This window comes from Bombina bombina, chromosome 5 (genome assembly GCF_027579735.1).
Source record: "Bombina bombina isolate aBomBom1 chromosome 5, aBomBom1.pri, whole genome shotgun sequence".
NCBI lineage: Eukaryota > Metazoa > Chordata > Amphibia > Anura > Bombinatoridae > Bombina > Bombina bombina.
The window spans coordinates 284,669,550-284,695,121 of NC_069503.1; the positions used below are offsets into that span (position 1 = coordinate 284,669,550).

The 25,572-nt window shown below is 39.4% G+C and overlaps 1 protein-coding gene across 1 annotated transcript in view; it reads left to right on the forward strand.

Annotated features, from left to right (window-relative positions):
- CDK14 (cyclin dependent kinase 14) overlaps nucleotides 1–25,572 on the forward strand; it is a 1,122,917-nt gene that overhangs the window by 604,249 nt on the left and 493,096 nt on the right. The window contains exon 9 of the mRNA XM_053714025.1: nucleotides 21,383–21,503. Coding sequence (XP_053570000.1) covers nucleotides 21,383–21,503 — 121 coding nt within the window. The remainder of the gene's footprint in view (nucleotides 1–21,382; nucleotides 21,504–25,572) is intronic.

Genomic DNA, 25,572 nt, shown 5'->3' on the forward strand with positions numbered 1-25,572 from the left:
ACGTAATGAATACATAGAAGGGGCTAATGTGAATATTTCACTAGCATGTTCAAGGCTGTATAGAAGTAATCAGCAGTTATACCTGTCAGGGTTTTTTTCCATGTTGTTTGCCATGTGCTGCTGGCAGCCATTTTACTCACCTCTCTTCCTGACTATGGTGCATTGTGGGGGATGCTGCTCATTTCCTACACTTCCTTTTATGGCCAGACTGGTGTGCATCATCCATGTGAGACAGGATGCAGTCCAGAATTGTGATGTCATCACTTATTATTTAAAGGGCCTCTGTTCAGTATGCTTTGCCTTTGCGTTGTCTCAGACCTGTTTGTGAGAGTTCCTGTGTATTACCTGGCTGCCTGACGTCCTTCCTGGTTCCTGATCCCTGGCTTGTTCCTGACACTGCTGTTTTTCTTGTTCCTGATTCCGGCTCGTCTGACTATTTGCTTTGGCTCCTGACTCAGCTCGTCTGACTACCAGCTCTGGTTTTGACTCCTGGCTTGTTATTTGACTTGTGGACTTTTTATTATTTTTTGCTATTAATAAAGGTGTGATTATTTTTGCACTGCTCGTCTCAGTCTTATTCCTGACACCCTGACAATACCCTACAAATATAAAGTTACAATAAGTCTGAACATAATAGCCTAGAGGTAGAGAATTATCAACATAAGTCTTAAACAATATCCTACGTCTGATGCCTTGGCTGCTGGGAAGTTAGTAGCTATTAAGGCAATAATTAGGGCGGCAGCCAATTATTTCCAACCTGAGATTGTCATGAAGTGGCTGTTATGATGTGAAAAGTAGCCAATATAAACGTCCCAAGCAAAAAAAATATTCTTCAAGGGAGAAAAGTCTCTGGACCAGTCTAGCCAACTCCACATTTCTGCCAATACCTGGGGACATCACATTGGAGCCTCGATGTTTCAGAGTGCAAGGGTTCCCTTTCCAGCAATAGGCGCTATGTTGTAAATTCGGGGTTCGATGAAGAACAGAACCAGCTGAGCTCTCTTCGTCCCCTTTTTATATGTCTGCTCCAAGGGAACCTGCAACTCGACAGCATTATAAACCAGCAGGGAAGACCTCCCATCCGTCAACCAGCCAGTAGCGCTTGGGGTATGTGGCTGATTGGCAAAGAAGTTAGTATGACTATTGGGAACTTGAGCCTTTAATTCTGTAGAAGTCGGCCTCTTGAAACCAGCTGATACTCTTGCGAGATTCCATTTTCTCCTGTCGACTTGCCTATGTCTATAGGGACGGCAGGTAGCAATGGCGGGGGCCCTTCCACCCTGCCACCTCCGCTGTGTACTCCGATGATATTGGATCTTAGGGGTATAAAAGCCACTTGCATTGTTCACAAAAAGCTAATTGGTGCTCCTGGAGCAGTGAGCCAATCACTTCTAATATGGCAATGGGGGTCTCCATTTTTCTATGTGCATAGTAGATACTGTCAGAGATGTTGAGGGGTATCGCTGCATTCACTAATCCGAGTATTTTAGGAGTAGAACAATGCAGCAGCAAACATGGATCATCTCACCCCGGGAAAGTCTCAGATTCGGATGGTGACTCCCAAACTGTGCGGTGGTTTACCCTGTGGTTTTCTTAACAGGCAAATACAAAGGGTTACCATTCAGATTTCAGCTTCTACAGGGTGCCAGTTCTATAGAAGGAGCTTTTGCTAGAAAGATTGTTTTCTTGTGGTAAATTATCTTGGATTTTGAAAAAAATTCAAGCATATTTTCAGGAGCTTCAAAAATCTGCGTCTTGTCTCCCTGCGTGTTGGCTCCGCCCCTAAAATAATATTTTAATATTTTTGTCCATAACCTCAAAAGAGATCCATTTGCTTGTGAAACATTCAATGTAACTTGTTTTCAATTGATACCTCTTTTTCTCTTTCATTCTAACTCTTTCTCTGAAATTCATTTTTTTGTCTTTATCACTTTCTGCCTTTTTGATCTCTCAATTTTTATATCTTTCATTTTTAATCTCTTTTCTCGTAATCTGTTTTTATTAGCATTGACAAAAAGAATGACACACAATACAAATATAATTTAAAGTTTGTTACTTTGGACTCTACAAGTATATTGTGCTGGTACATTTGTACTCACCTGGTAATCTTTTTATAGTACATTGAGCTTTATAATTCATACCAGTAATTACAGTGAATGCCTTTTGAAGATGGCCCACAAGCATTTTCTGTTTAAAGAGTAGTGTGGATTCCCCTGTTGTGTAACTATGGTAACACACCAGGTTTCTAGACATAAAGCTCACATACACGCTGTGTTAATTAGTGATAAAATATAGCATGTCCTGGCTTAAAGGGACAGTGTACTGTCAAATTGGTTTCTCCTAATGTGTTTCCAATTACTTGTTATATCAGCTACAGAGATTAAAATGTATAAGGCATTGTTTATTTAGGTATATTTTTGTATATGAAATAGCTGTTTCTGCTAATTAAAACCACAATCCAATACAGTGAGATGAATTTTGTAGGAAGAGAATACCCCTATATGTTATCAGTCTAATAATTTACACAGTCTACCTCTCTGTCACAGGCTCCCACTGGGAGCATTATTTTATATAAATCTTATTGTTTACGTGTTTTTTTTGTAACCAGAAATTGAGTTAAAAAACATTGAGTATGGGTAGGTATACAAATTTAGTCATATCGGTCAAATTCAGCTATTTCAAATGAGAAAATAAAGGAGAAGGAGCTGTTTGTAAACAATTACAGTAGGTAAAATGGGTAATTGGGGACACATTCAAAGGGAGAAAATAGTAACATACATTGTCCCTTTAAATATTGGTGTGCGTTCTTCATGAATACAGACTTTATTTAACTTTATTCTATACAACTTGCAAATAATAACAATAATGGAAAGTTAAGGAAATTAATTCATACAGTATAAGATGCTTTCATGTGCCCTGTCTATCAGCCTCTGTCCTCGGCGGCATGGAGGCTCCTCTCCATCCTATGTCCGTCGTACACTGAAGATTCAATGCAAGGTACTGTTAGGGGGGATTTAGTAATTTTTAAATGTAAAAGAGCTGTTTAACTTAGGCAATACCCTACAAAGGCCCTTTTAAGGGCTAGGGGAAGATTAGATTAGGAGGGGGTGTTTTTATTTTGTGGGGGCTTTTTTATTTTCATAGGGATTAGGTTTAATTTTTTAAATTTTGTTTATTTTTTGTAATTTAATGTTAGGATTTTTTATTTTAAATGTAATTTAGTAGTAATTGGGGTTAATTTGGGGGGTGTTAGGTTAGGGGGCTTAGTAATTAAATTAGTTATTTGCATTGTGGTGGGATGGCGGTATAGGGGTTAATATATTAGGTTTATTGCGATGTTGGGGTTTGGTGGTTTAGGAGTTAATAGGTTAAATAGGTTTATTGCGATGGTGGAGTTTTGCGGTTTAGGGGTTAATATGTTATTGCGATGTGGGGGGTTGGCGGTTTAGGGGTTAATATTTTAATTATGTTATTTGCCGATTAGGTATTAATTACTTTAATGTTTCACGATGTGGGGGTTGGCGGTTTAGGTGTTTTTTAGTTGTTTTTTTTTATACTTCATGCTGGCGGTTACGTGTGTTTTTTAGTCATTTTATTTGGGTGGTTGCTTTTTTTTTTTTTTTTTTGAGGCTTTGGGTTTGCCTATGCTGCATCCGGTTGGATTCCAAAAATGGCAGGGTGGTGAAAGAATCCACCTACTTGCCATTTTCAGAATACACCGGGATGCAGGTTTGCTGCATCCAGGTAGATTCTTTGTCTGCTTCACGCAGCCAGCATTTCTTTGAGGATGCGTGCACAACTGGCGACGGACACGTTACAAACACAATTATAGTATAGATAAGCATTGTCATAACCACCAGACTAACCAAATCTTTGCATCTGATCCTCTCTTGTCTCCTTAACGGGTAGATGGGTCCTTTTACAATGTTGCGACAAAGTCAAACTACCAAAAAAATAACATATTAATTAAAGGAAAAAAGTCTAAAGTATCCAAAATAGTAAAAGCAAAACTGTTTATTAGATACAAAGTACAATTAAAATAGAGCAGAGTCCAGGCAATCCATCATTGGGCAAAAAAGAGTGTGAGAAAAAAGCCTGACCAGTTTCGGTTTGTCCCCATATCGTAATCATAGGACAGATACCAGATTAAAAAGTTTAAAAAGGCAATCAAACTCATCTATTGGTTACAAACAGTACATACATAATAGTCTCTCAAATATTACCCTTGGCTGTCTTAAAACTGATACAAGTCAAATCATGAGAAGCTATGATGCATATATGATCACAAAGCAAGTGTTTAAGAATGCACAGATTAAATGCTTGTGGGTATAAAAACTCCAAATGTATAAATTGTAATAAACATAGATATAAGTTTGAAAAATACATGGTAGTTATGATAATATATCACAAATGCAACACAAAAGTAGAAAAAAATAATCTGAACATAAGCCTGAAATTTGCATACAATACAGATAAGGGTAAATTAGAAACATAAATTACTCCCAATAATTAATTATATCAAATTCAGAATTGAAACCTTTTGGAACTAAGCAGTCCAATTTAAAAATCTCATATATATCCTGGCGGCACAATGTTTTGTACCTATCACCCCCTCTAGGTGGACGATTCACTTGCTCAATAGCCTGCCATCTAAAGTAATCAACTTTTTTATGATGTACATCAATGAAGTGTCTCAACAAGGCTGAGCAGGTAATTCCCCCTGAGATGCATGACAAGTGCTCACTAATTTGAATACCCACATGTCTAGTCTACTGATGACAGCAAAGAGTGCATTAAAAAACATAGATCACATAGGTACTAGTACAGTTAAGTCAACCCTTAGTTTCAAATGTATCGCTGGTAATGGATGATTTAAAAGTACTTGTCACAAAGATATGGTCACAAGATTTACTTTTTTTTTACCCCCACATCTAAAAGTGCCTTTAAATTGGAGCCAAGAACTTGCAGAACTATCTGTTTTCAAGAGATTTGGGGATAAAAGATTACCTATGGTGAGGTTCTTTTTATATACACATCTACAACCTTCTACCACCAGGGAGTGTGGTAGTGCTGGACAGGGAGGCCTATCGTACTGAAGAATTGAGACAACTTGGAGATGTTGACACCTATTTTTCCCTGGATAGGGACCCCCCCAGTGGCATTTAAGAGAGATATAAAAGGCTTTTTGGATGATGGTGTGGAATTGGGTTTTATAGATATTGGTACTTGTGAATATCTTCTTATGGAACATCCCATCATACCCATCTTTCACTATCTCCCAAAGGTATGTATAAGTCTTGACAATGTTCAGGGGGACTCATTGTCACTGGAATAGGTTCCTTATTGGAGCCACTATCACAATGTGTTGATCAATATCTTCATCCAGGGTTACTTAGCTATGTTAAGGAAACCACCCATGTACTTTTGAAAATAGACTTTGACAATGTATACATGTTGCTATAATTTTCCAAGATAACTTAAAGGGACAGTCTAGTCCAAAATAAACTTTTATGATTCAGATAGAGAATGTAATTTTAAACAATTTTCCAATTTACTTTTATCACCAATTTTGCTTTGTTCTTTTGGTATTCTTAGTTGAAAGGTAAACCTAGGAGGTTCATATGCTAATTTATAAGCCCTTGAAGGTTGCCTCATTTTTCTCAGGGCATTTTGACAGTTTTTCACCACTAAAGGGTGTTAGTTCATGTGTGTCATATAGATAACACTATGCTCACACATGTAGAGTTCAGGCGAGCCAGCTCTGATTGGCTAAGATGGATGTCTGTTAAAAGAACTGAAATAAAAGGGCAGTTTGCAAAGGGTTAGATACAAGGTAATCACAGAGGTAAAAACTATATTAATATAACTGTGTTGGTTGTGCAAAAATAATAACAATTTTTTTTAAACAATAACAATTCTGGTGTAGACTGTCCCTTTAACAAACATGCACCAAACTTGCACCAAAATTCACCCTGTATTAATTTTTAACAAAATATAACCTATTTTTACACTCATCCAGTTTCCTCCCATTTTTTTGGTCACTTACAAATTTGTATTTGCTTAGAGAAACATAATCTATTAGCCATGACACTAACCAAAAAATGTTAGTCTAGAACCAAAAATGGTCCGGCTCCTAAGCTCTCTTACCTGCTTTTTCAAATAAAGATACCAAGGGAACAAAGAAAAATGTATAATAGGAGTAAATTAGAAAGTTCCTTAAAATTGTATGCTCTATCCGAATCATAAAAGAACAGATTTGTGTGTATTATCTCTTTAAAGTCAGGTATCGGAAAAAAATTATGTTGAATATAGTGGAAAAATTGCTTACTGATCCTTTGCAATTTTTAGCCAGATATTGTGGACTAATGGAAATTTACTTCTGTTATCAAATGTACTTTTTTTTCTCCTTTGCTGAGAACTATACCTAGATAGGCTCAGGATTACCAGGTAGGCTCAGAAATAGCAATTTTATACTGGGAGCTTGCTGATTGGTTACACACACATGGGGGTCGATTTATGAAGCAGCGGATGCTGCTTCTGACCCACTCCGCTTCAGGTCTGCTTGAAGCGGAAGTTAAGAAGCAGTGGCTCATGTCCGTCCGCACATGTTAAATCAGCCCCTTGCTCTCTTGTCATTAGTTTATCAGGTGTGTTTGGCTAGGTTTTAGAAGTTCATTGCTGCTCTGGAGCTGACTTTTTAACTATGTGTTTAATCCATTTGTAGGGATTAAACATACAGTTTTATATAGAAGCAGCAGTGCAATAATAAAATATTAAAGCATTTACTTTTTGCAGAGGGCTTACACACAAAGGGTTTGAAGAACACAATCTATTGTATGATAATTATCTGCAATTTAGCAAAGGAAGCAAATCTTTAAAATTAAAAAGTGTGTGCTCATATTATCTCCCTATTGGAGTTCTGTATGGCTTTAATATATTATTCCTTAATAGTAAGTAAAAGGCAGCTTATTAAAATAAAATATATTGATTTACGGTATGTACAAGACTCTAATTGGTGTCTCTTCTGATGCATTCAGGCGTACATTTTTCTTTATAATGATGAATGCAAGAAATGATTGATACTGAAATATGTAAGATAATGGTCCCTGGAACCTTAGATGATTCTAAAGCAAGAGAAAGACAAAATAATACCTTTGTCATTTCCAGGATACCAATGAATTCTCCAGTTTCATTTTTAGTACATTACTTTTTACTACATGTTGTGGCATAAACACTAATGACATTGAGGCCTATTTAATAAATGTCGGACCTGATCCGACTGTGCGGATCAGGTCCGACAGACATCGCTGGATGCGGAGAGCAATACGCTCTCCGTATTCAGCATTGCACCAGCAGCTCACAAGAGCTGCTGGTGCAACGCCGCCCCCTGCAGACTCGTGGCCAATCGGCCGACAGCAGGGGGTGTCAATCAACCCGATCGTACTCGATCTGGTTGAATTGCGGCGATTCCTGTCCGACTCATCAGAGCAGGCGGTCAGGGTTATGGAGCAGTGGTCTTTAAACCGCTGCTTCATAACTGCCCTGCGGCCCAGTCTCCAAAGGGAGGGGATCATGCTCTGCTTCAGTATGTCACAGTACATGTTGGCATTCATGGTTCCCTCAATGAACTGTAGCTCCCCAGTGCCGGCAGCACTCATGCAGGCCCAGACCATGACAGTCCCACCACCATGCTTGACTGTAGGCAAGACACATTTGTCTTTGTACTCCTCACCTGGTTGCCACCACACACACCTGACACCATCTGAACCAAATAAGTTTATCTTGGTCTCATCGGACCACAGGACATGGTTCCAGTAATCCATGTCCTTAGTCTGCTTGTTTTCAGCAAACTGTTTGCAGGCTTTCTTGTGTATCATCTTTAGAAGAGGCTTCCTTCTGGGACGACAGCCATGCAGACTAATTTGATGCAGTGTGCGACGTATGGTCTGAGCGCTGACAGGCTGACCCCCCCACCCCTTCAACCTCTGCAGCAATGCTGGCAGCACTCATACGTCTATTTTCCAAAGACAACCACTGGATATGACGCTGAGCACGTGTAGTCAACTTCTTTGGTCGACCATGTCAAAGCAGGTTCTGAGTGGAACCTGTCCTGTGAAACCGCTGTATGGTCTTGCCCACCATGCTACAGCTCAGTTTCAGGCTATATTTAGGTAGAATAACAATTCTTCTTTTCAGATTCTCAGAGAGTTCTTTGCCATGAGGTGCCATGTTGAACTTCCAGTGACCAGTATGAGAGAGTGTGAGAGCGATAACACCAAATTTAACACACCTGCTCTCCATTTACACCTGAGACCTTGTAACACTAACGAGTCACATGACACCGGGGAGGGAAAATGGCTAATTGGGCCCAATTTGGACATTTCTACTTAGGGGTGTACTCACTTTTGTTGCCAATGGTTTAGACATTAATGGCTGTGTGTTGAGTTATTTTGAGGGGACAGCAAATTTACACTGTTATACAGGCTGTACACTCACTACTTTACATTGTAGCAAAGTGTCATTTCTTTAGTATTGTCACATGAAAAGATATAATAAATATATATATATATAGGTAAAGAAATATTTTGTAGGTATATGTAGAAATATGTATTTGTGAATAAATAAAACATATTCTGCTATATGAAGAACATTGGAATGTGAAATTTCATATTTTGATGTTGGGTTAGCATACTTGAGAATATGCAAACGGGTTTGCGCGAGAGTAGGGTTTTTCTCCAACATAGGTGTGTCCGGTCCACGGCGTCATCCTTACTTGTGGGATATTCTCCTCCCCAACAGGAAATGGCAAAGAGCCCAGCAAAGCTGGTCACATGATCCCTCCTAGGCTCCGCCTACCCCAGTCATTCTCTTTGCCGTTGTACAGGCAACATCTCCACGGAGATGGCTTAGAGTTTTTTAGTGTTTAACTGTAGTTTTTATTATTCAATCAAGAGTTTGTTATTTTGAAATAGTGCTGGTATGTACTATTTACTCAGAAACAGAAAAGAGATGAAGATTTCTGTTTGTATGAGGAAAATGATTTTAGCAACCGTAACTAAAATCCATGGCTGTTCCACACAGGACTGTTGAGAGCAATTAACTTCAGTTGGGGGAACAGTATGCAGTCTCTTGCTGCTTGAGGTATGACACATTCTAACAAGACGATGTAATGCTGGAAGCTGTCATTTTCCCTATGGGATCCGGTAAGCCATGTTTATTACGATCGTAAATAAGGGCTTCACAAGGGCTTATTAAGACTGTAGACTTTTTTTGGGCTAAATCGATTCATTATTAACACATATTTAGCCTTGAGGAATCATTTTATCTGGGTATTTTGATATAATAATATCGGCAGGCACTGTATTAGACACCTTATACCTTAGGGGCTTTCCCAAAGCATAAGCAGAGCCTCATTTTCGCGCCGGTGTGGCGCACTTGTTTTTGAGAGGCATGGCATGCAGTCGCATGTGAGAGGAGCTCTGACACTTAGAAAAGACTTTCTGAAGGCGTCATTTGGTATCGTATTCCCCTTTGGGCTTGGTTGGGTCTCAGCAAAGCAGATACCAGGGACTGTAAAGGGGTTAAAGTTTAAAACGGCTCCGGTTCCGTTATTTTAAGGGTTAAAGCTTCCAAATTTGGTGTGCAATACTTTTAAGGCTTTAAGACACTGTGGTGAAAATTTGGTGAATTTTGCACAATTCCTTCATGTTTTTTCGCAATTGCAGTAATAAAGTGTGTTCAGTTTAAAATTTAAAGTGACAGTAACGGTTTTATTTTAAAACGTTTTTTGTACTTTGTTATCAAGTTTATGCCTGTTTAACATGTCTGAACTACCAGATAGACTGTGTTCTGAATGTGGGGAAGCCAGAATTCCTATTCATTTAAATAAATGTGATTTATGTGATAATGACAATGATGCCCAAGATGATTCCTCAAGTGAGGGGAGTAAGCATGGTACTGCATCATTCCCTCCTTCGTCTACACGAGTCTTGCCCACTCACGAGGCCCCTAGTACATCTAGCGCGCCAATACTCCTTACTATGCAACAATTAACGGCTGTAATGGATAATTCTGTCAAAAACATTTTAGCCCAAATGAACACTTGTCAGCGTAAGCGCGGCTGCTCTGTTTTAGATACTGAAGAGCATGGCAACGCTGATACTAATATCTCTGAAGGGCCCCTAACCCAGTCTGATGGGGCCAGGGAAGTTTTGTCTGAGGGAGAAATTACTGATTCAGGGAACATTTCTCAACAGGCTGAACCTGATGTGATTGCATTTAAATTTAAGTTGGAACATCTCCGCATTCTGCTTAAGGAGGTATTATCCACTCTGGATGATTGTGACAAGTTGGTCATCCCAGAGAAACTATGTAAAATGGACAAGTTCCTAGAGGTGCCGGGGCTCCCAGAAGCTTTTCCTATACCCAAGCGGGTGGCGGACATTGTTAATAAAGAATGGGAAAGGCCCGGTATTCCTTTCGTCCCTCCCCCCATATTTAAAAAATTGTTTCCTTTGGTCGACCCTAGAAAGGACTTATGGCAGACAGTCCCCAAGGTCGAGGGGGCGGTTTCCACTTTAAACAAACGCACCACTATACCCATAGAGGATAGTTGTGCTTTCAAAGATCCTATGGATAAAAAATTAGAAGGTTTGCTTAAAAAGATGTTTGTTCAGCAGGGTTACCTTCTACAACCAATTGCATGCATTGTCCCTGTCGCTACAGCCGCATGTTTCTGGTTCGATGAGCTGATAAAGGCGGTCGATAGTGATTCTCCTCCTTATGAGGAGATTATGGACAGAATCAATGCTCTCAAATTGGCTAATTCTTTCACCCTAGACGCCACTTTGCAATTGGCTAGGTTAGCGGCTAAGAATTCTGGGTTTGCTATTGTGGCGCGCAGAGCGCTTTGGTTGAAATCTTGGTCGGCTGATGCGTCTTCCAAGAACAAGCTACTTAACATTCCTTTCAAGGGGAAAACGCTGTTTGGCCCTGACTTGAAAGAGATTATCTCTGATATCACTGGGGGTAAGGGCCACGCCCTTCCTCAGGTTCGGCCTTTCAAGGCAAAAAATAAACCTAATTTTCGTCCCTTTCGTAGAAACGGACCAGCCCGAGGTGCTACGTCCTCTAAGCAAGAGGGTAATACTTCTCAAGCCAAGCCAGCTTGGAGACCAATGCAAGGCTGGAACAAGGGAAAGCAGGCCAAGAAACCTGCCACTGCTACCAAGACTGCATGAAATGTTGGCCCCCGATCCGGGACCGGATCTGGTGGGGGGCAGACTCTCTCTCTTCACTCAGGCTTGGGCAAGAGATGTTCTGGATCCTTGGGCGCTAGAAATAGTCTCCCAAGGTTATCTTCTGGAATTCAAGGGACTTCCCCCAAGGGGGAGGTTCCACAGGTCTCAGTTGTCTTTAGACCACATAAAAAGACAGGCATTCTTACATTGTGTAGAAGACCTGTTAAAAATGGGAGTGATTCATCCTGTTCCATTAAGAGAACAAGGGATGGGGTTCTACTCCAATCTGTTCATAGTTCCCAAAAAAGAGGGAACGTTCAGACCAATCTTAGATCTCAAGATCTTAAACAAGTTTCTCAAGGTTCCATCGTTCAAGATGGAAACCATTCGAACTATTCTTCCTTCCATCCAGGAAGGTCAATTCATGACCACGGTGGATTTAAAGGATGCGTATCTACATATTCCTATCCACAAGGAACATCATCGGTTCCTAAGGTTCGCATTCCTGGACAAGCATTACCAGTTCGTGGCGCTTCCTTTCGGATTAGCCACTGCTCCAAGGATTTTCACAAAGGTACTAGGGTCCCTTCTAGCTGTGCTAAGACCAAGGGGCATTGCTGTAGTACCTTACTTGGACGACATTCTGATTCAAGCGTCGTCCCTTCCTCAAGCAAAGGCTCACACGGACATCGTCCTGGCCTTTCTCAGATCTCACGGATGGAAAGTGAACGTGGAAAAGAGTTCTCTATCTCCGTCAACAAGGGTTCCCTTCTTGGGAACAATAATAGACTCCTTAGAAATGAGGATATTTCTGACAGAGGCCAGAAAAACAAAGCTTCTAGATTCTTGTCGGATACTTCATTCCGTTCCTCTTCCTTCCACAGCTCAGTGCATGGAAGTGATCGGGTTGATGGTAGCGGCAATGGACATAGTTCCTTTTGCGCGCATTCATCTAAGACCATTACAACTGTGCATGCTCAGTCAGTGGAATGGGGATTATACAGACTTGTCTCCGAAGATACAAGTAAATCAGAGGACCAGAGACTCACTCTGTTGGTGGCTGTCCCTGGACAACCTGTCACAAGGGATGACATTCCGCAGACCAGAGTGGGTCATTGTCACGACCGACGCCAGTCTGTTGGGCTGGGGCGCGGTCTGAGGAGCCCTGAAAGCTCAGGGTCTTTGGTCTCGGGAAGAATCTCTTCTACCGATAAATATTCTGGAACTGAGAGCGATATTCAATACTCTCAAGGCTTGGCCTCAGCTAGCGAGGGCCAAGTTCATACGGTTTCAATCAGACAACATGACAACTGTTGCGTACATCAACCATCAGGGGGGAACAAGGAGTTCTCTAGCGATGGAAGAAGTGACCAAAATCATTCTATGGGCGGAGTCTCACTCCTGCCACCTGTCCGCTATCCACATCCCAGGAGTGGAAAATTGGGAAGCGGATTTTCTGAGTCGTCAGACATTGCATCCGGGGGAGTGGGAACTCCATCCGGAAATCTTTGCCCAAGTCACTCAGCTGTGGGGCATTCCAGACATGGATCTGATGGCCTCTCGTCAGAACTTCAAAGTTCCTTGCTACGGGTCCAGATCCAGGGATCCCAAGGCGGCTCTAGTGGATGCACTAGTAGCACCTTGGACCTTCAAACTAGCTTATGTGTTCCCGCCGTTTCCTCTCATCCCCAGGCTGGTAGCCAGGATCAATCAGGAGAGGGCGTCGGTGATCTTGATAGCTCCTGCGTGGCCACGCAGGACTTGGTATGCAGATCTGGTGAATATGTCATCGGCTCCACCTTGGAAGCTACCTTTGAGACGAGACCTTCTTGTTCAGGGTCCGTTCGAACATCCGAACCTGGTTTCACTCCAGCTGACTGCTTGGAGATTGAATGCTTGATCTTATCGAAGCGAGGGTTCTCAGATTCTGTTATCGATACTCTTGTTCAGGCCAGAAAGCCTGTAACTAGAAAAATTTACCACAAAATTTGGAAAAAATATATCTGTTGGTGTGAATCTAAAGGATTCCCTTGGGACAAGGTTAAGATTCCTAAGATTCTATCCTTCCTTCAAGAAGGATTGGAAAAAGGATTATCTGCAAGTTCCCTGAAGGGACAGATTTCTGCCTTGTCTGTGTTACTTCACAAAAAGCTGGCAGCTGTGCCAGATGTTCAAGCCTTTGTTCAGGCTCTGGTTAGAATTAAGCCTGTTTACAAACCTTTGACTCCTCCTTGGAGTCTCAATTTAGTTCTTTCAGTTCTTCAGGGGGTTCCGTTTGAACCCTTACATTCCGTTGATATTAAGTTATTATCTTGGAAAGTTTTGTTTTTAGTTGCAATCTCTTCTGCTAGAAGAGTTTCTGAATTATCTGCTCTGCAGTGTTCTCCTCCTTATCTGGTGTTCCATGCAGATAAGGTGGTTTTACGTACTAAACCTGGTTTTCTTCCAAAAGTTGTTTCTAACAAAAACATTAACCAGGAGATTATCGTACCTTCTCTGTGTCCGAAACCAGTTTCAAAGAAGGAACGTTTGTTGCACAATTTGGATGTTGTTCGCGCTCTAAAATTCTATTTAGATGCTACAAAGGATTTTAGACAAACATCTTCCTTGTTTGTTGTTTATTCTGGTAAAAGGAGAGGTCAAAAAGCAACTTCTACCTCTCTCTCTTTTTGGATTAAAAGCATCATCAGATTGGCTTACGAGACTGCCGGATGGCAGCCTCCCGAAAGAATCACAGCTCATTCCACTAGGGCTGTGGCTTCCACATGGGCCTTCAAGAACGAGGCTTCTGTTGATCAGATATGTAGGGCAGCGACTTGGTCTTCACTGCACACTTTTACCAAATTTTACAAGTTTGATACTTTTGCTTCTTCTGAGGCTATTTTTGGGAGAAAGGTTTTGCAAGCCGTGGTGCCTTCCATTTAGGTGACCTGATTTGCTCCCTCCCTTCATCCGTGTCCTAAAGCTTTGGTATTGGTTCCCACAAGTAAGGATGACGCCGTGGACCGGACACACCTATGTTGGAGAAAACAGAATTTATGTTTACCTGATAAATTACTTTCTCCAACGGTGTGTCCGGTCCACGGCCCGCCCTGGTTTTTTTAATCAGGTCTGATAATTTATTTTCTTTAACTACAGTCACCACGGTATCATATGGTTTCTCCTATGCAAATATTCCTCCTTAACGTCGGTCGAATGACTGGGGTAGGCGGAGCCTAGGAGGGATCATGTGACCAGCTTTGCTGGGCTCTTTGCCATTTCCTGTTGGGGAGGAGAATATCCCACAAGTAAGGATGACGCCGTGGACCGGACACACCGTTGGAGAAAGTAATTTATCAGGTAAACATAAATTCTGTTTTTTATACTTTTTTTGCTGCATTGACTTCTATAGGGGAATATGTTAACTCGACCGTGATATTCAAAGTTCTACTTTTTGAGCGCATTGGGTTAGCATGCAAGCAAAAACTTTTGACTTTGAACATGTAATACGAGTGCTACCCGAAACGTGCAAAAACCTTACTTCTAGCAGAGTTAGTGCGTGAGCGGAAGCATTAAATAGCGCTCCAGATGTAATCTGGCCCTTATTGGGCAATAGAACTGAGAGTAGATTGTTAATAGGAGACGTGGGTGAAGGACTGAAATTAGCGGCAAAGCTGAGGATGGATTACATTGCTGCAGGTATATTAACATAATGATAGTGAGGCAGTGGTTTAACCTGCTATGAACAATCTGGATACATATACATGTCAAATGGTCCTAGGCCTTAAAGGGACAGTCTACCATAGAATTGTTATTGTTTTAAAAGATAGATAATCCCTTTATTACCCATTCCCCAGTTTTGCATAACCAACACAGTTATATTAATGTACTTTTTACCTCTGTGATTACCTTGTATCTAGGCATCTTCTGACCGCCCCCTGATCACATGACTGTGACTGTTTATTATCTATTGTCTTAAATGTAGCATTGTATTGTGCTAAATCTTAAACAACCCCCTGTGCCTGAGCACAGTGTTATCTATATGGCCCACATATACTTTCAGTCTCTTGGTGTTGAAAAGAGATTTAAAAAGCATGTGATAAGAGGCAGCCCTCAAAAGCTTAGAAATTAGCATATGAGCCTACCTATGTTTAGTTTAAACTAAGAATACCAAGAGAAAAAAGCAAATTTGATGATAAAAGTAAATTGGGAAGTTGATTAAAATTAAAAGTCCTATCTGAATAATGAAAGTTTAATTTATACTAGACTGTCCCTTTAAGGTCCCTGTCAGAAAAGTAAATGTGTCATAGTGACAATGCATAGTGTGTTGCCCTCTACAGTGCCTTAAATGAGGGAGGCTGTACGTTTTTTTCCCCCCAGCTTTATTAAATGTTACATATTTGTAGCAGGGAATGCATCTCTGACATACGTATCTGATATCTTCTGCAGTGCATGAAATCACAAGAGGTACAGAAAACAATGAATCTGTAGGTTTACGGTTCTTAAAGGGGCAGTATACTATATAATTTTTCCTTAATATGTTTCCAATTACTTTTTTTTTCCCAGCTGCAGATTATAAAATGTATGAGATTTGCTTTTTTAAGGCTTATTGTGTATATGAAATATTTGATTTTGTGTTTTGAAGCCACAACCTAATAAAATGGGTTGAGCTTGTAGGTATAATCAGATCTCATTACTTTATCACATTGTGTACATATACCTGCTTCCTTATCTTATATCTGTCTATAAACCAATTACTAATACTTGGAGAGAACAATGGAATATTAACATTTTATTGACTTATCTCTTCTATAACCCACTGGGAGTGTAATTTCGTCTACTGGCTGTGTTAACACAGCTTGGCCTTGAGACCAAAAACTTATAGGATGGGTGGGGATACTACAGGCTAAATAAACTATTTCAAATGCCAATAGAAGGGCAATGGAAATACTTGTAAACAATTTAATACACTCCAGCAGGTAAAGTGGATCATTGGGAACAAATTAAAGGGGAGAAATTTTTTGAGTAAACTGTCCCTTTAAGCTTCACAGACTATAACATTGCGTTTTTTTTTAATATAGCTAAAAAAAAGTATTTCATCCTTGTTTGGGAAATTGGAGTAGAGTAAATTTGTATATAAGGTTGTGCCTGGGATATACATAAGGCTTAGATATTCATTCACAAGGAATTATGATCAGGTGTGATAGACTTTCTAGTCAATATTACTATTATCATCATAACATTTGTATATAACATGCCTACAGATTCTGCAGCATTATATACACGTACAATAAGATAAAGCCAAGGATACTGAGACTGAAGCAGAAGGCTTAGAGCAGAAGAGCAGAGTTTCTTAAACTTTCTTTAGCCTTGGACTTTTTTCGTGACCCTCATTATTATAATTTTTTTTTTTTTAATAACTTTATTTTTAGCGAGAACAAAAGATCCATTACATGCCTGACAAATAACAAGAAAATATAATAACAGATATGGTTTAAAGAAGAGAAAATTAGCACGATCACCAATTCGCCACGCTTAGGCAAGGAATCAGATTGTCCACACATTTTTTTTCTCAGTAAAGAAACAAAACATAACAAAACAAGAGTTACATATATAAATACATATACATTTAAAACTTACCAGGAGTGCCTCCAGCTCACCCCCCATAGACCAGTTTGTTTGATATTTACAATGGTAGACATGAGATTGAGGTGCTACAGCTTAGTAGGGTCAATATGTAAGTGGATCCCTAAGTATTTAAAGAGATCTCCCGTAACCTTAAGGCCTGTGTCTAGCAAAATAGTATTGTGTGAGTTTTGCAACCAGGTAACTTCGGACTTGTCGATATTAATCCTGTAGCCCGAAAAGGAGCCAACATTTTTGATTATGTCCAGAAGTGGTTGTAGGTTATTGTGGGGGTCACCCACAAAAAGTAACAAATCGTCCGCATACAATGACAGATGATATTTGTGCCCAAGGACATCAAGACCTTCACACTGCTGCCTAATATATGAAGCCAAGGACTCTATAGACAGGTCAAATAGCAAGGGGAAGAGGGGGCATCCTTGTCTGGTACCCCTCTGCAGTGCAAATAAGGGGGAAACCCTCCATTAACCAAAAGAGAGGCTGTAGGGGTGTGGTATAAATTCTGAAGGAAGTCAGCAAAGCTTCCAGTGATACCACTTTGTCTGGGTAGGGTCTCTATCTGGTTTAGGTATCAGACTGATGTTCGCCTCTGAGAAGCGACCATCCATCCGTGCTGCACCCTCCAGGTATGCTGAATATAAGGAATACAGAGTGGGGGGCGAGTTCTTCACTCAAAAGTTTAAAATATTCGGAAGGTAGCCCGTCTGGGCCTGGAGCTTTCCCCAATTTTTTTTTTTTTTTTTTTTTATAATTTTTATTAGAGGTTCAAAATAGAGCATACATGTATATCAACTAATCACAAATGAAAGCCACCAAGTATTTGCATAAAATAAGACATTTGCGTGCTGGCAATGAGTACATCAGAAAACACATTTAAGAAAATAAAATACAAGCAGTATGCCAAGTGATGGAGAGACCTCCTAGATAACACAAGAGGCCACTCTTGGGCCCCAGAAATATAAAACTAAATCGCAGGAGGTTACCTTTGATCGAAGGAGACCACTCTTGGGTCCCAGATGACTGACCTCGTTTTTCAATTTTTAATATACATATTTAAACATAACGAACAACAACACTGATGAATACTTCCAATTAGATTGAACACATATAGTGATGTGGGGATCCATAATGAAAATCTTGATAGGAAGCCAATACCATTAGGCGTATATATACCTTCACACAAAGTGCCTCTCCAAAGTAGGAATTGTAATATAAAGGGCATATAGGATTGTCAATACCTCAGGTGTAAAGAGTGGGGCATGGTCCAGTATAGGTTACTCCAAATCCATGTCTACAGGCCTTAGGGGATTGTATTAATGAGCGGCTCTGTGCATATGCGTATCTTTAGGCAATAACTCATAGGCTACAACAAAATATACATATTTATATATAATGAACAACAACACTGATGAATATTTGCAATTAGGTTGAGCACATATAGTGATGTGGGGATCCATAATGATAATCTTGATAAGCAGCCAATACACAGTGGGCGCTATATAACTGCTCTCAAAAGTGACTCTCAAAAGTAGGAATTGTAATGACTTATAGGCTACAACGAAAGAAGTCTCACTATATGAGTCTAAGGACATGCCACCCCGTCCGCGGGCGACACAGCTATGTATAGCATTATGCACAGGAGACTCTGAATATATCGCAGAAATGCACTCCCATATATGGCTTGAGTCCAAAGTATATCCCTGTACATATAGAGAGCCACTGTAGCCCTTAATGCTATCTCTCTCCTCTAGGGGTTAGTTGGAATCCTTACTGACATCACTACAAGCGGTATGTGCGCTTATCTGCATAAGAGATTAACATAAGGTTGGCTATGTGTGTACCTAATGTCCCCTTATTGGTGTGTAAACAGGAAGTTAGCAAGGTATCCAACACTTCTAATAACATGAAATAAGATATTATCTACATAAAAATAACTGTATACATATACACTTTAAACATGAAGGATATATTACATCAATATAACAGGGCCCAGCATAAGCTAAGGTTATGCTGCATTAGGTGTATTAGAGCCTACTAAATGTGGACAGCACAGAAGAAAAAATCAAACAGTAGAATGGCAGAGGCTCATAATGGAGACATTCAACATATAGCCAAAAACATATATACACATGACACTCAGCAGAAACAATGCATTTGAGCCGATGTACTATAGAGCATTGTTTGTCAAACCAAGAGAGCTTTTAGTCACAATCCTGATAAAATATGGCAGTCTTACATCTAAGCGTTCATATCTCAAATTAGCAGGGGCAATATCCTCACCTCCCCTTGTTGTGTATAAGCACAATAATATGAACCAGAGTTTCATAGATACTATCGTGGTTAATAAGTTGTCCTTGATAATGTAACAGGGAGGGCCTGGATCTTATGTCTCATTTAACCTACTCCGTGGCGATCGGTGCTAGGGACACTACATATAATAGTTTCCCCTAAACACGTGAGGTGTCTGCTCCATGGCCTCAATGTTTTTATTTGGAATTGGATCTCAAAGATATGGCACAACCCTCTGCCTATTTTGTCCCTGGTAGCCGATGGTAGAAGAGATCCGTGAGAGGTATCGGTCTCCGGATTTATGTACAGGAATTCCACTTCTGAGTTTGCCAAGAGGGTGAGGGAGGGGGACACTCTCCCCTTTTCATATGCGGTTATTTCTGTTAGATCCCGCACTAAGATATACTCCCTCGGGATGTCACCTTCAAGCTGCCTAGTAATAGCTGGTGTAGTGTTAGCTTGAGAGGTTGAGAGGACTGCTTTGCGAGATTTTCCCTCTACCGGCCCGCTCTCCTCAGTCGAATGCTCCAGGGTGCGTCGGGCTCCATCCACATCTAGATGCACGGGACTATTGGGGAGGGTAATCTTACTGCCTGCTGTGTCAGCCCTGGAAGGAGCTAAGTTGGAGTCCTCTTCTGGGTGCCGATCAAAGTGCTGTCCATCGGCTCTCACGGGTGAGTGCATTCCACATATGATTTTGCATAGCTCCGTCTCTAGGCTCCGGAAGTAATCCTGTGTGTGCCGGAGTAGCTCGGCTTCCCATCTGTCGATAGCCGCCTCCATGTGCGCAATTTAGATAGAATATAACCTCCTCAATAGAAATATCAGTGCCGATAGTCCACTAGTAGCACTAGACGGATCCCCCTAAAATGCAAAGAATGACAGTCGTCAAAGACTGCTATACCCAGCCAGAAAGCTGGGGGGGGTTCTGAGGCTTGTTAGGCCGCCGCCATAGGCCTCAAAGGTCCAGATCTGCGCTCTGCGGTCATGAATACACTGGAATGATGTTAGTAAGATCCACAAGGGAGTAAACGTTTAAGATCGTAAAATGAGTTTAGTTGGTGACCAGTGTTCCATTAATAATTAGCGGATTATCAGGATCTCAGCAGGAGCTTCAGATATTGCGACCATCTCTGGCCGCCGCCCGGACACGCCCCCCTCATTATTATAATTTGAGAAAATCGACTCCTCTTTGGAGTTAGTTATTGTTTAACAGTTTTTATAACATGATGGTATAGTTAATATTTCTGTGGATTTTGTTTTAATAAAAAAAATTGCTGTAATAACTAATCTACCCACGTTAGATGTTAAACTCAGCGTTTCCCCTCACCTGCAGGGGGCTTCTAGGAATGTAATAGTGCTCTCTGAGAGCTCTACCTGACGTTAGGGATGGGCAAATGTTTTGCAACATTCGAAAATTTAAACAAATTTTACATTTGTTCGTTCGTTTTGAATTTCAAATGTGTTTGCACAACATTCTAACATTTGTTTTATTTAATAGTATTTCTAATGCTTTTTTTATATGTAATATTTTATTCGAATTTTTCTAATAATTTGATTCAAATTTGAAAATTCAAATCTATATATTTGTAATAGTATTTCAGATGCTTTCTTTAAATGTAATATTCAAATTATGCAATATTCAAAATGGAAACATTCTAATTGTTATATTTGTATCTATTATGTATCAATTTACTAAATTCCCTATCACATGAACTATTTAACTTCTAAATAGTATTTGTTAAATCGAATGTTACATTCGAAATTTCAAATATGAATATTCGATTTTATTATAAACATTCGAAAACTAAAGTAACATTCAATTAGCGAATTTTGATTGATTTTCATTCTTATTAACATTGGATTGTCCAAAATGAATGTCCTCAAGACTATTCATTCTACCAAACTAATTACACTTTCGGTACATTCGCCCATCCCTACCTGAGGCAGAAATTGTGCAGTCTCGTCACAGTTGTTGAGACCCACAGTGTTACACCCCTAGAAGCGCAACAGCAGCTGGCGTTAAAGGGTTAAGAAAGCAAGAGATCATAGAGACTATTTGAGGGGGTGGGCAACAATAGTTCACAGAAAACTAGATACCAGTATTATTGCAATATTATTACAGTTTCAATAATGAAACATGTTATGTTTTGTTAAATAATTGGTTTTTAATGGCCCTGTAAACATTGTGGTAATTTATGTATATTTTGTATGTTATTGTTTTTCAGGTCTTGCCCGAGCCAAATCAGTCCCAAGTCACACTTACTCTAATGAAGTAGTGACATTATGGTACCGACCCCCAGATGTCCTTTTGGGTTCAACAGAATACTCTACTTGCCTTGATATGTGGTAAGATAATTTTGCTATCGAACATAAATTTATAAATGCTATCAAGTATGATTAAAATACATACTTATTCAGTAATAAAGGGAAGTGGTATAACTGGCAAATGCTTTTATATATCAAAAGAGCATCTTGTAAGAGTGTGACCAGGTGCACAGTGTAGGATCTGCCACATCCAATTATCCAACTGCATCAAAATGCCTTTAGTTATATAACAGGGTCCTCAGGCTTGTAGCAAACATTTCGGACCTACGCTATGTCCTTAGTCATAACTGGGAATGGGTCAAAGTTTTGTGCTATTCGACATGTAGATGATAGCATTCTCTAGACTGTTGCTTGATTAAAAATAAAAAATAACTATGGACTTATGAACGCAAAAATAGAAGCACTATTGATTAAGCTTGATTTATGTTCACGCACAAAAGCTCCAAAATGTCTGTGCTCCACTTTTAAACTTCCCTTTTTATGGAGGGACATTTTGAGTTTACTTTTCTTGTAAACTCATTTTTTGGCACGTAATCGAATGTCATTGGACCATGTTAACTCATTGGTTATTCATCATTGAGCCCTGTCTCAATCCTTAATCCAGTCCAGAAAAACTTTAATCCTTGATTTTTTCGGTAATGCATTTTTTTTATTTTTTTTGGCACATAAAATCCTATGTTTTTATCATGTCTATCAAGCTGTTTAATTCCTCTTTCCCATTACTGGGCAGCTTGATTTACTTTATGGGATTTCTAAATTTGTGTGAGTTATAAATCCACATGCTAAATTTTTATTTCTACAAACATATTTAAATATATTGGTTATGATGCTACTAAACTACATTACAGGTTGATGCTTGCAAAACATAACTATTATATGTATTTACTTGGTAACTTTATTTTCTAATGCTAACACTATTGCACTCGAAGTTGAGATTATGTACATTATTGTTTACAATATTACTTAAACTTTGAATTGTGGATAACAATTTTGTAGATATGGCATATTAAGTGTTAAAAAAACAAGAAATTTTGTATATTTACATTTTAAAAAATAACAAGTAATGTACAAAATTTTTAGGCGGGTATGAAAAAATGCTGTAAAGTAAGAATGCTTTACAAATAAGCCCGTCAATAGTTTATTTTTATTAATTAACAAAATGCAAAGCCAGTGAACATAAAGAAATGAAAAGTCTAAATCAAATCAATATTTGGTGTGAACACCCTTTCCCTTCAAGATGGCATCAATTCTTCTAGGTATGCTTGAACACAGTTCACACCGTTTTTTTTAGGAACTCAGCAAGTAGGTTGTTTGAAACATCTCAGAGAGCTAATTAAAGTTCTGTGGATTTAGGCAGCCTCAGCTGCTTCTGTCTCTTTATGGAATCCCAGACATGAGATTAGGGCTATGTTGGGGCCTTACCATCACTTCCAGGACCCCTTGTTCTTCTTTACGCTGAATTTAGTACTTAATTAATAACATTGTCTGTATGTTTGTGCTTGTTGTCATGCTGCAGAATAAATTTGGGGCCAATCAGATGCCTCCCTCATAGTATTGCATGATTAATAAGTGTCTGTACTTCTCAGCATTGAGAAGACCATTAAAGCTGTCCAAATCCTCAACTCCATTTTTCAGAAATGGAGCCCCAAACTTGCAAAAATCCTTCATCATGCATCACTGTTTCATACAGACACTCATTTTTGTACCCCTCCCCAGTCCTTCCACAAATAAACTGCCTTTTGCTATAGCCAAATATTTCAAATTTTGAATCATTGGTCTAGAGCACCAGCTGCTATTTTTTTGCACTGCAGCTCCTGTGTTTCATTCGTAGTGGAGTTGCTTGGTCTTGTTTCCATGTCAGAGGTATGGCTTTTTGGCCACAAATCTTCTAGGTAATCCACTTCTGACCAGAATTCCTGGACAGTAGATGGGTGGACCAGGGTCCCACTGGTTTCTGTCCATTCTGAGCTGATGGCACTAATAGACATCTTCTGATTGTGAAGGGAAGTACGCATTATATGTCTTTCATCTGCTGCACTAAGTTTGCTTGGCCGACCACTATGTCTACGGTGCTCAATGTCTCCCATTTTATTTGGTGCTTCTTCAGAAGAGCACATCTGGAAACCCCTGTCTGACTTGACATTTCTGCCTTGATGATGCCGTATAATTACCTTGTTTCTTGTTGCTATGCTCAGTTTTGTCATAGTGTGGGACTGTTGACATTAAACTGTCTAAAGCTACCTCACCTTGTTAGTAGAGTTTGACTGTTCCTCACCCAATTGTATTCCTCCTACATAGCTGTTTCTGTTTTGGTTAATGGGATACTAAACCAAAATTTTTTCTTTCATGATTCAGATAGAACATGCAATTTTAAGCAACTTTGCCAACTTCTTGATAAAATTAACAATGTAAATTAGATAAGTAGAAAATATGTTAATGATATACCATTATGATCAAATAGAGAACCAATTCAGTGATCATATTAGTGGCCTATATTCTCAGAGTATTGAGAAAACTCCCATTAAAGGTACAGTTTACCCAAAATGTGTTACCAGTGATCCATTTTACCTGCTGGAGTTTATTCTATTGTTTACAATTAGCTCATTTACCCTTATTTGGCATTTGAAATAGCTGATTTAACCTGTGGTATCCCCACCTATACTGAAAGTTTATATACTGAAGTCTAGGCTATTGACAGGCTCTCTGAACACAGCCAGCAGAAAAAGGTCCCAAGTTTTCCAAGTATTGTGCTTTGTTTACAAACAAATATAAGATAAGGAAGCAAGTGTGTGTACACAATTAATAACATAATGAGATCTGATATTACCTGCAAGCTTAACCCATTGTAATAGGTTGGGGTTTAAAAGGACAAACTTGCTATTTCATATACACAAATAAACCCAAAAAGCAAAAAAAAAACCGCAATTTCCCATACTTTTTATACTCTGCAACTTGTATAACAAGTAATTGAAAATACATTGAGGGGAAAACAATTTTACGACTGGAAATGGCTAGAATGTGTGTGCATGTGTATGTGTATATGTATATGTATTATATATATATATATATATATATATATATATATATATATATATATATATATATATATATATATATATATATATATATATATATATATATATATACAGGGAGTGTATATGTATTATATATATATATATATATATATATATATATATATATATATATATATATATATATATATATATATATATAGGGAGTGTATCCATCCTCAACCCGAAAAGGCCCCACAAGCTCATCTTTGATCTTTGATGATACCAGCCCAAACCAGTACTCCACCTCCACCTTGCTGGCGTCTGAGTCGGACTGGAGCTCTCTGCCCTTTACCAATCCAGCCACGGGCCCATCCATCTGGCCCACCAAGACTCACTCTCATTTCATCAGTCCATAAAACCTTAGAAAAATCAGTCTTGAGATATTTTTTGGCCCAGTCTTGACGTTTCAGCTTGTGTGTCTTGTTCAGTGGTGGTCGTCTTTCAGCCTTTCTTACCTTGGCCATGTCTCTGAGTATTGCACACCTTGTGCTTTTGGGCACTCCAGTGATGTTGCAGCTCTGAAATATGGCCAAACTGGTGGCAAGTGGCATCTTGGCAGCTGCACGCTTGACTTTTCTCAGTTCATGGGCAGTTATTTTGCGCCTTGGTTTTTCCACACACTTCTTGCGACCCTGTTGACTATTTTGAATGAAACGCTTGATTGTTCGATGATCACGCTTCAGAAGCTTTGCAATTTTAAGAGTGCATCCCTCTGCAAGATATCTCACTATTTTTGACTTTTCTGAGCCTGTCAAGTCCTTCTTTTGACCCATTTTGCCAAAGGAAAGGAAGTTGCCAAATAATTATGCACACCTGATATAGGGTGTTGATGTCATTAGACCACACCCCTTCTCATTACAGAGATGCACATCACCTAATATACTTAATTGGTAGTAGGCTTTCGAGCCTATACAGCTTGGAGTAAGACAACATGCATAAAGAGGATGATGTGGTCAAAATACTCATTTGCCTAATAATTCTGCACTCCCTGTATGTATATATATATATAGGTATAT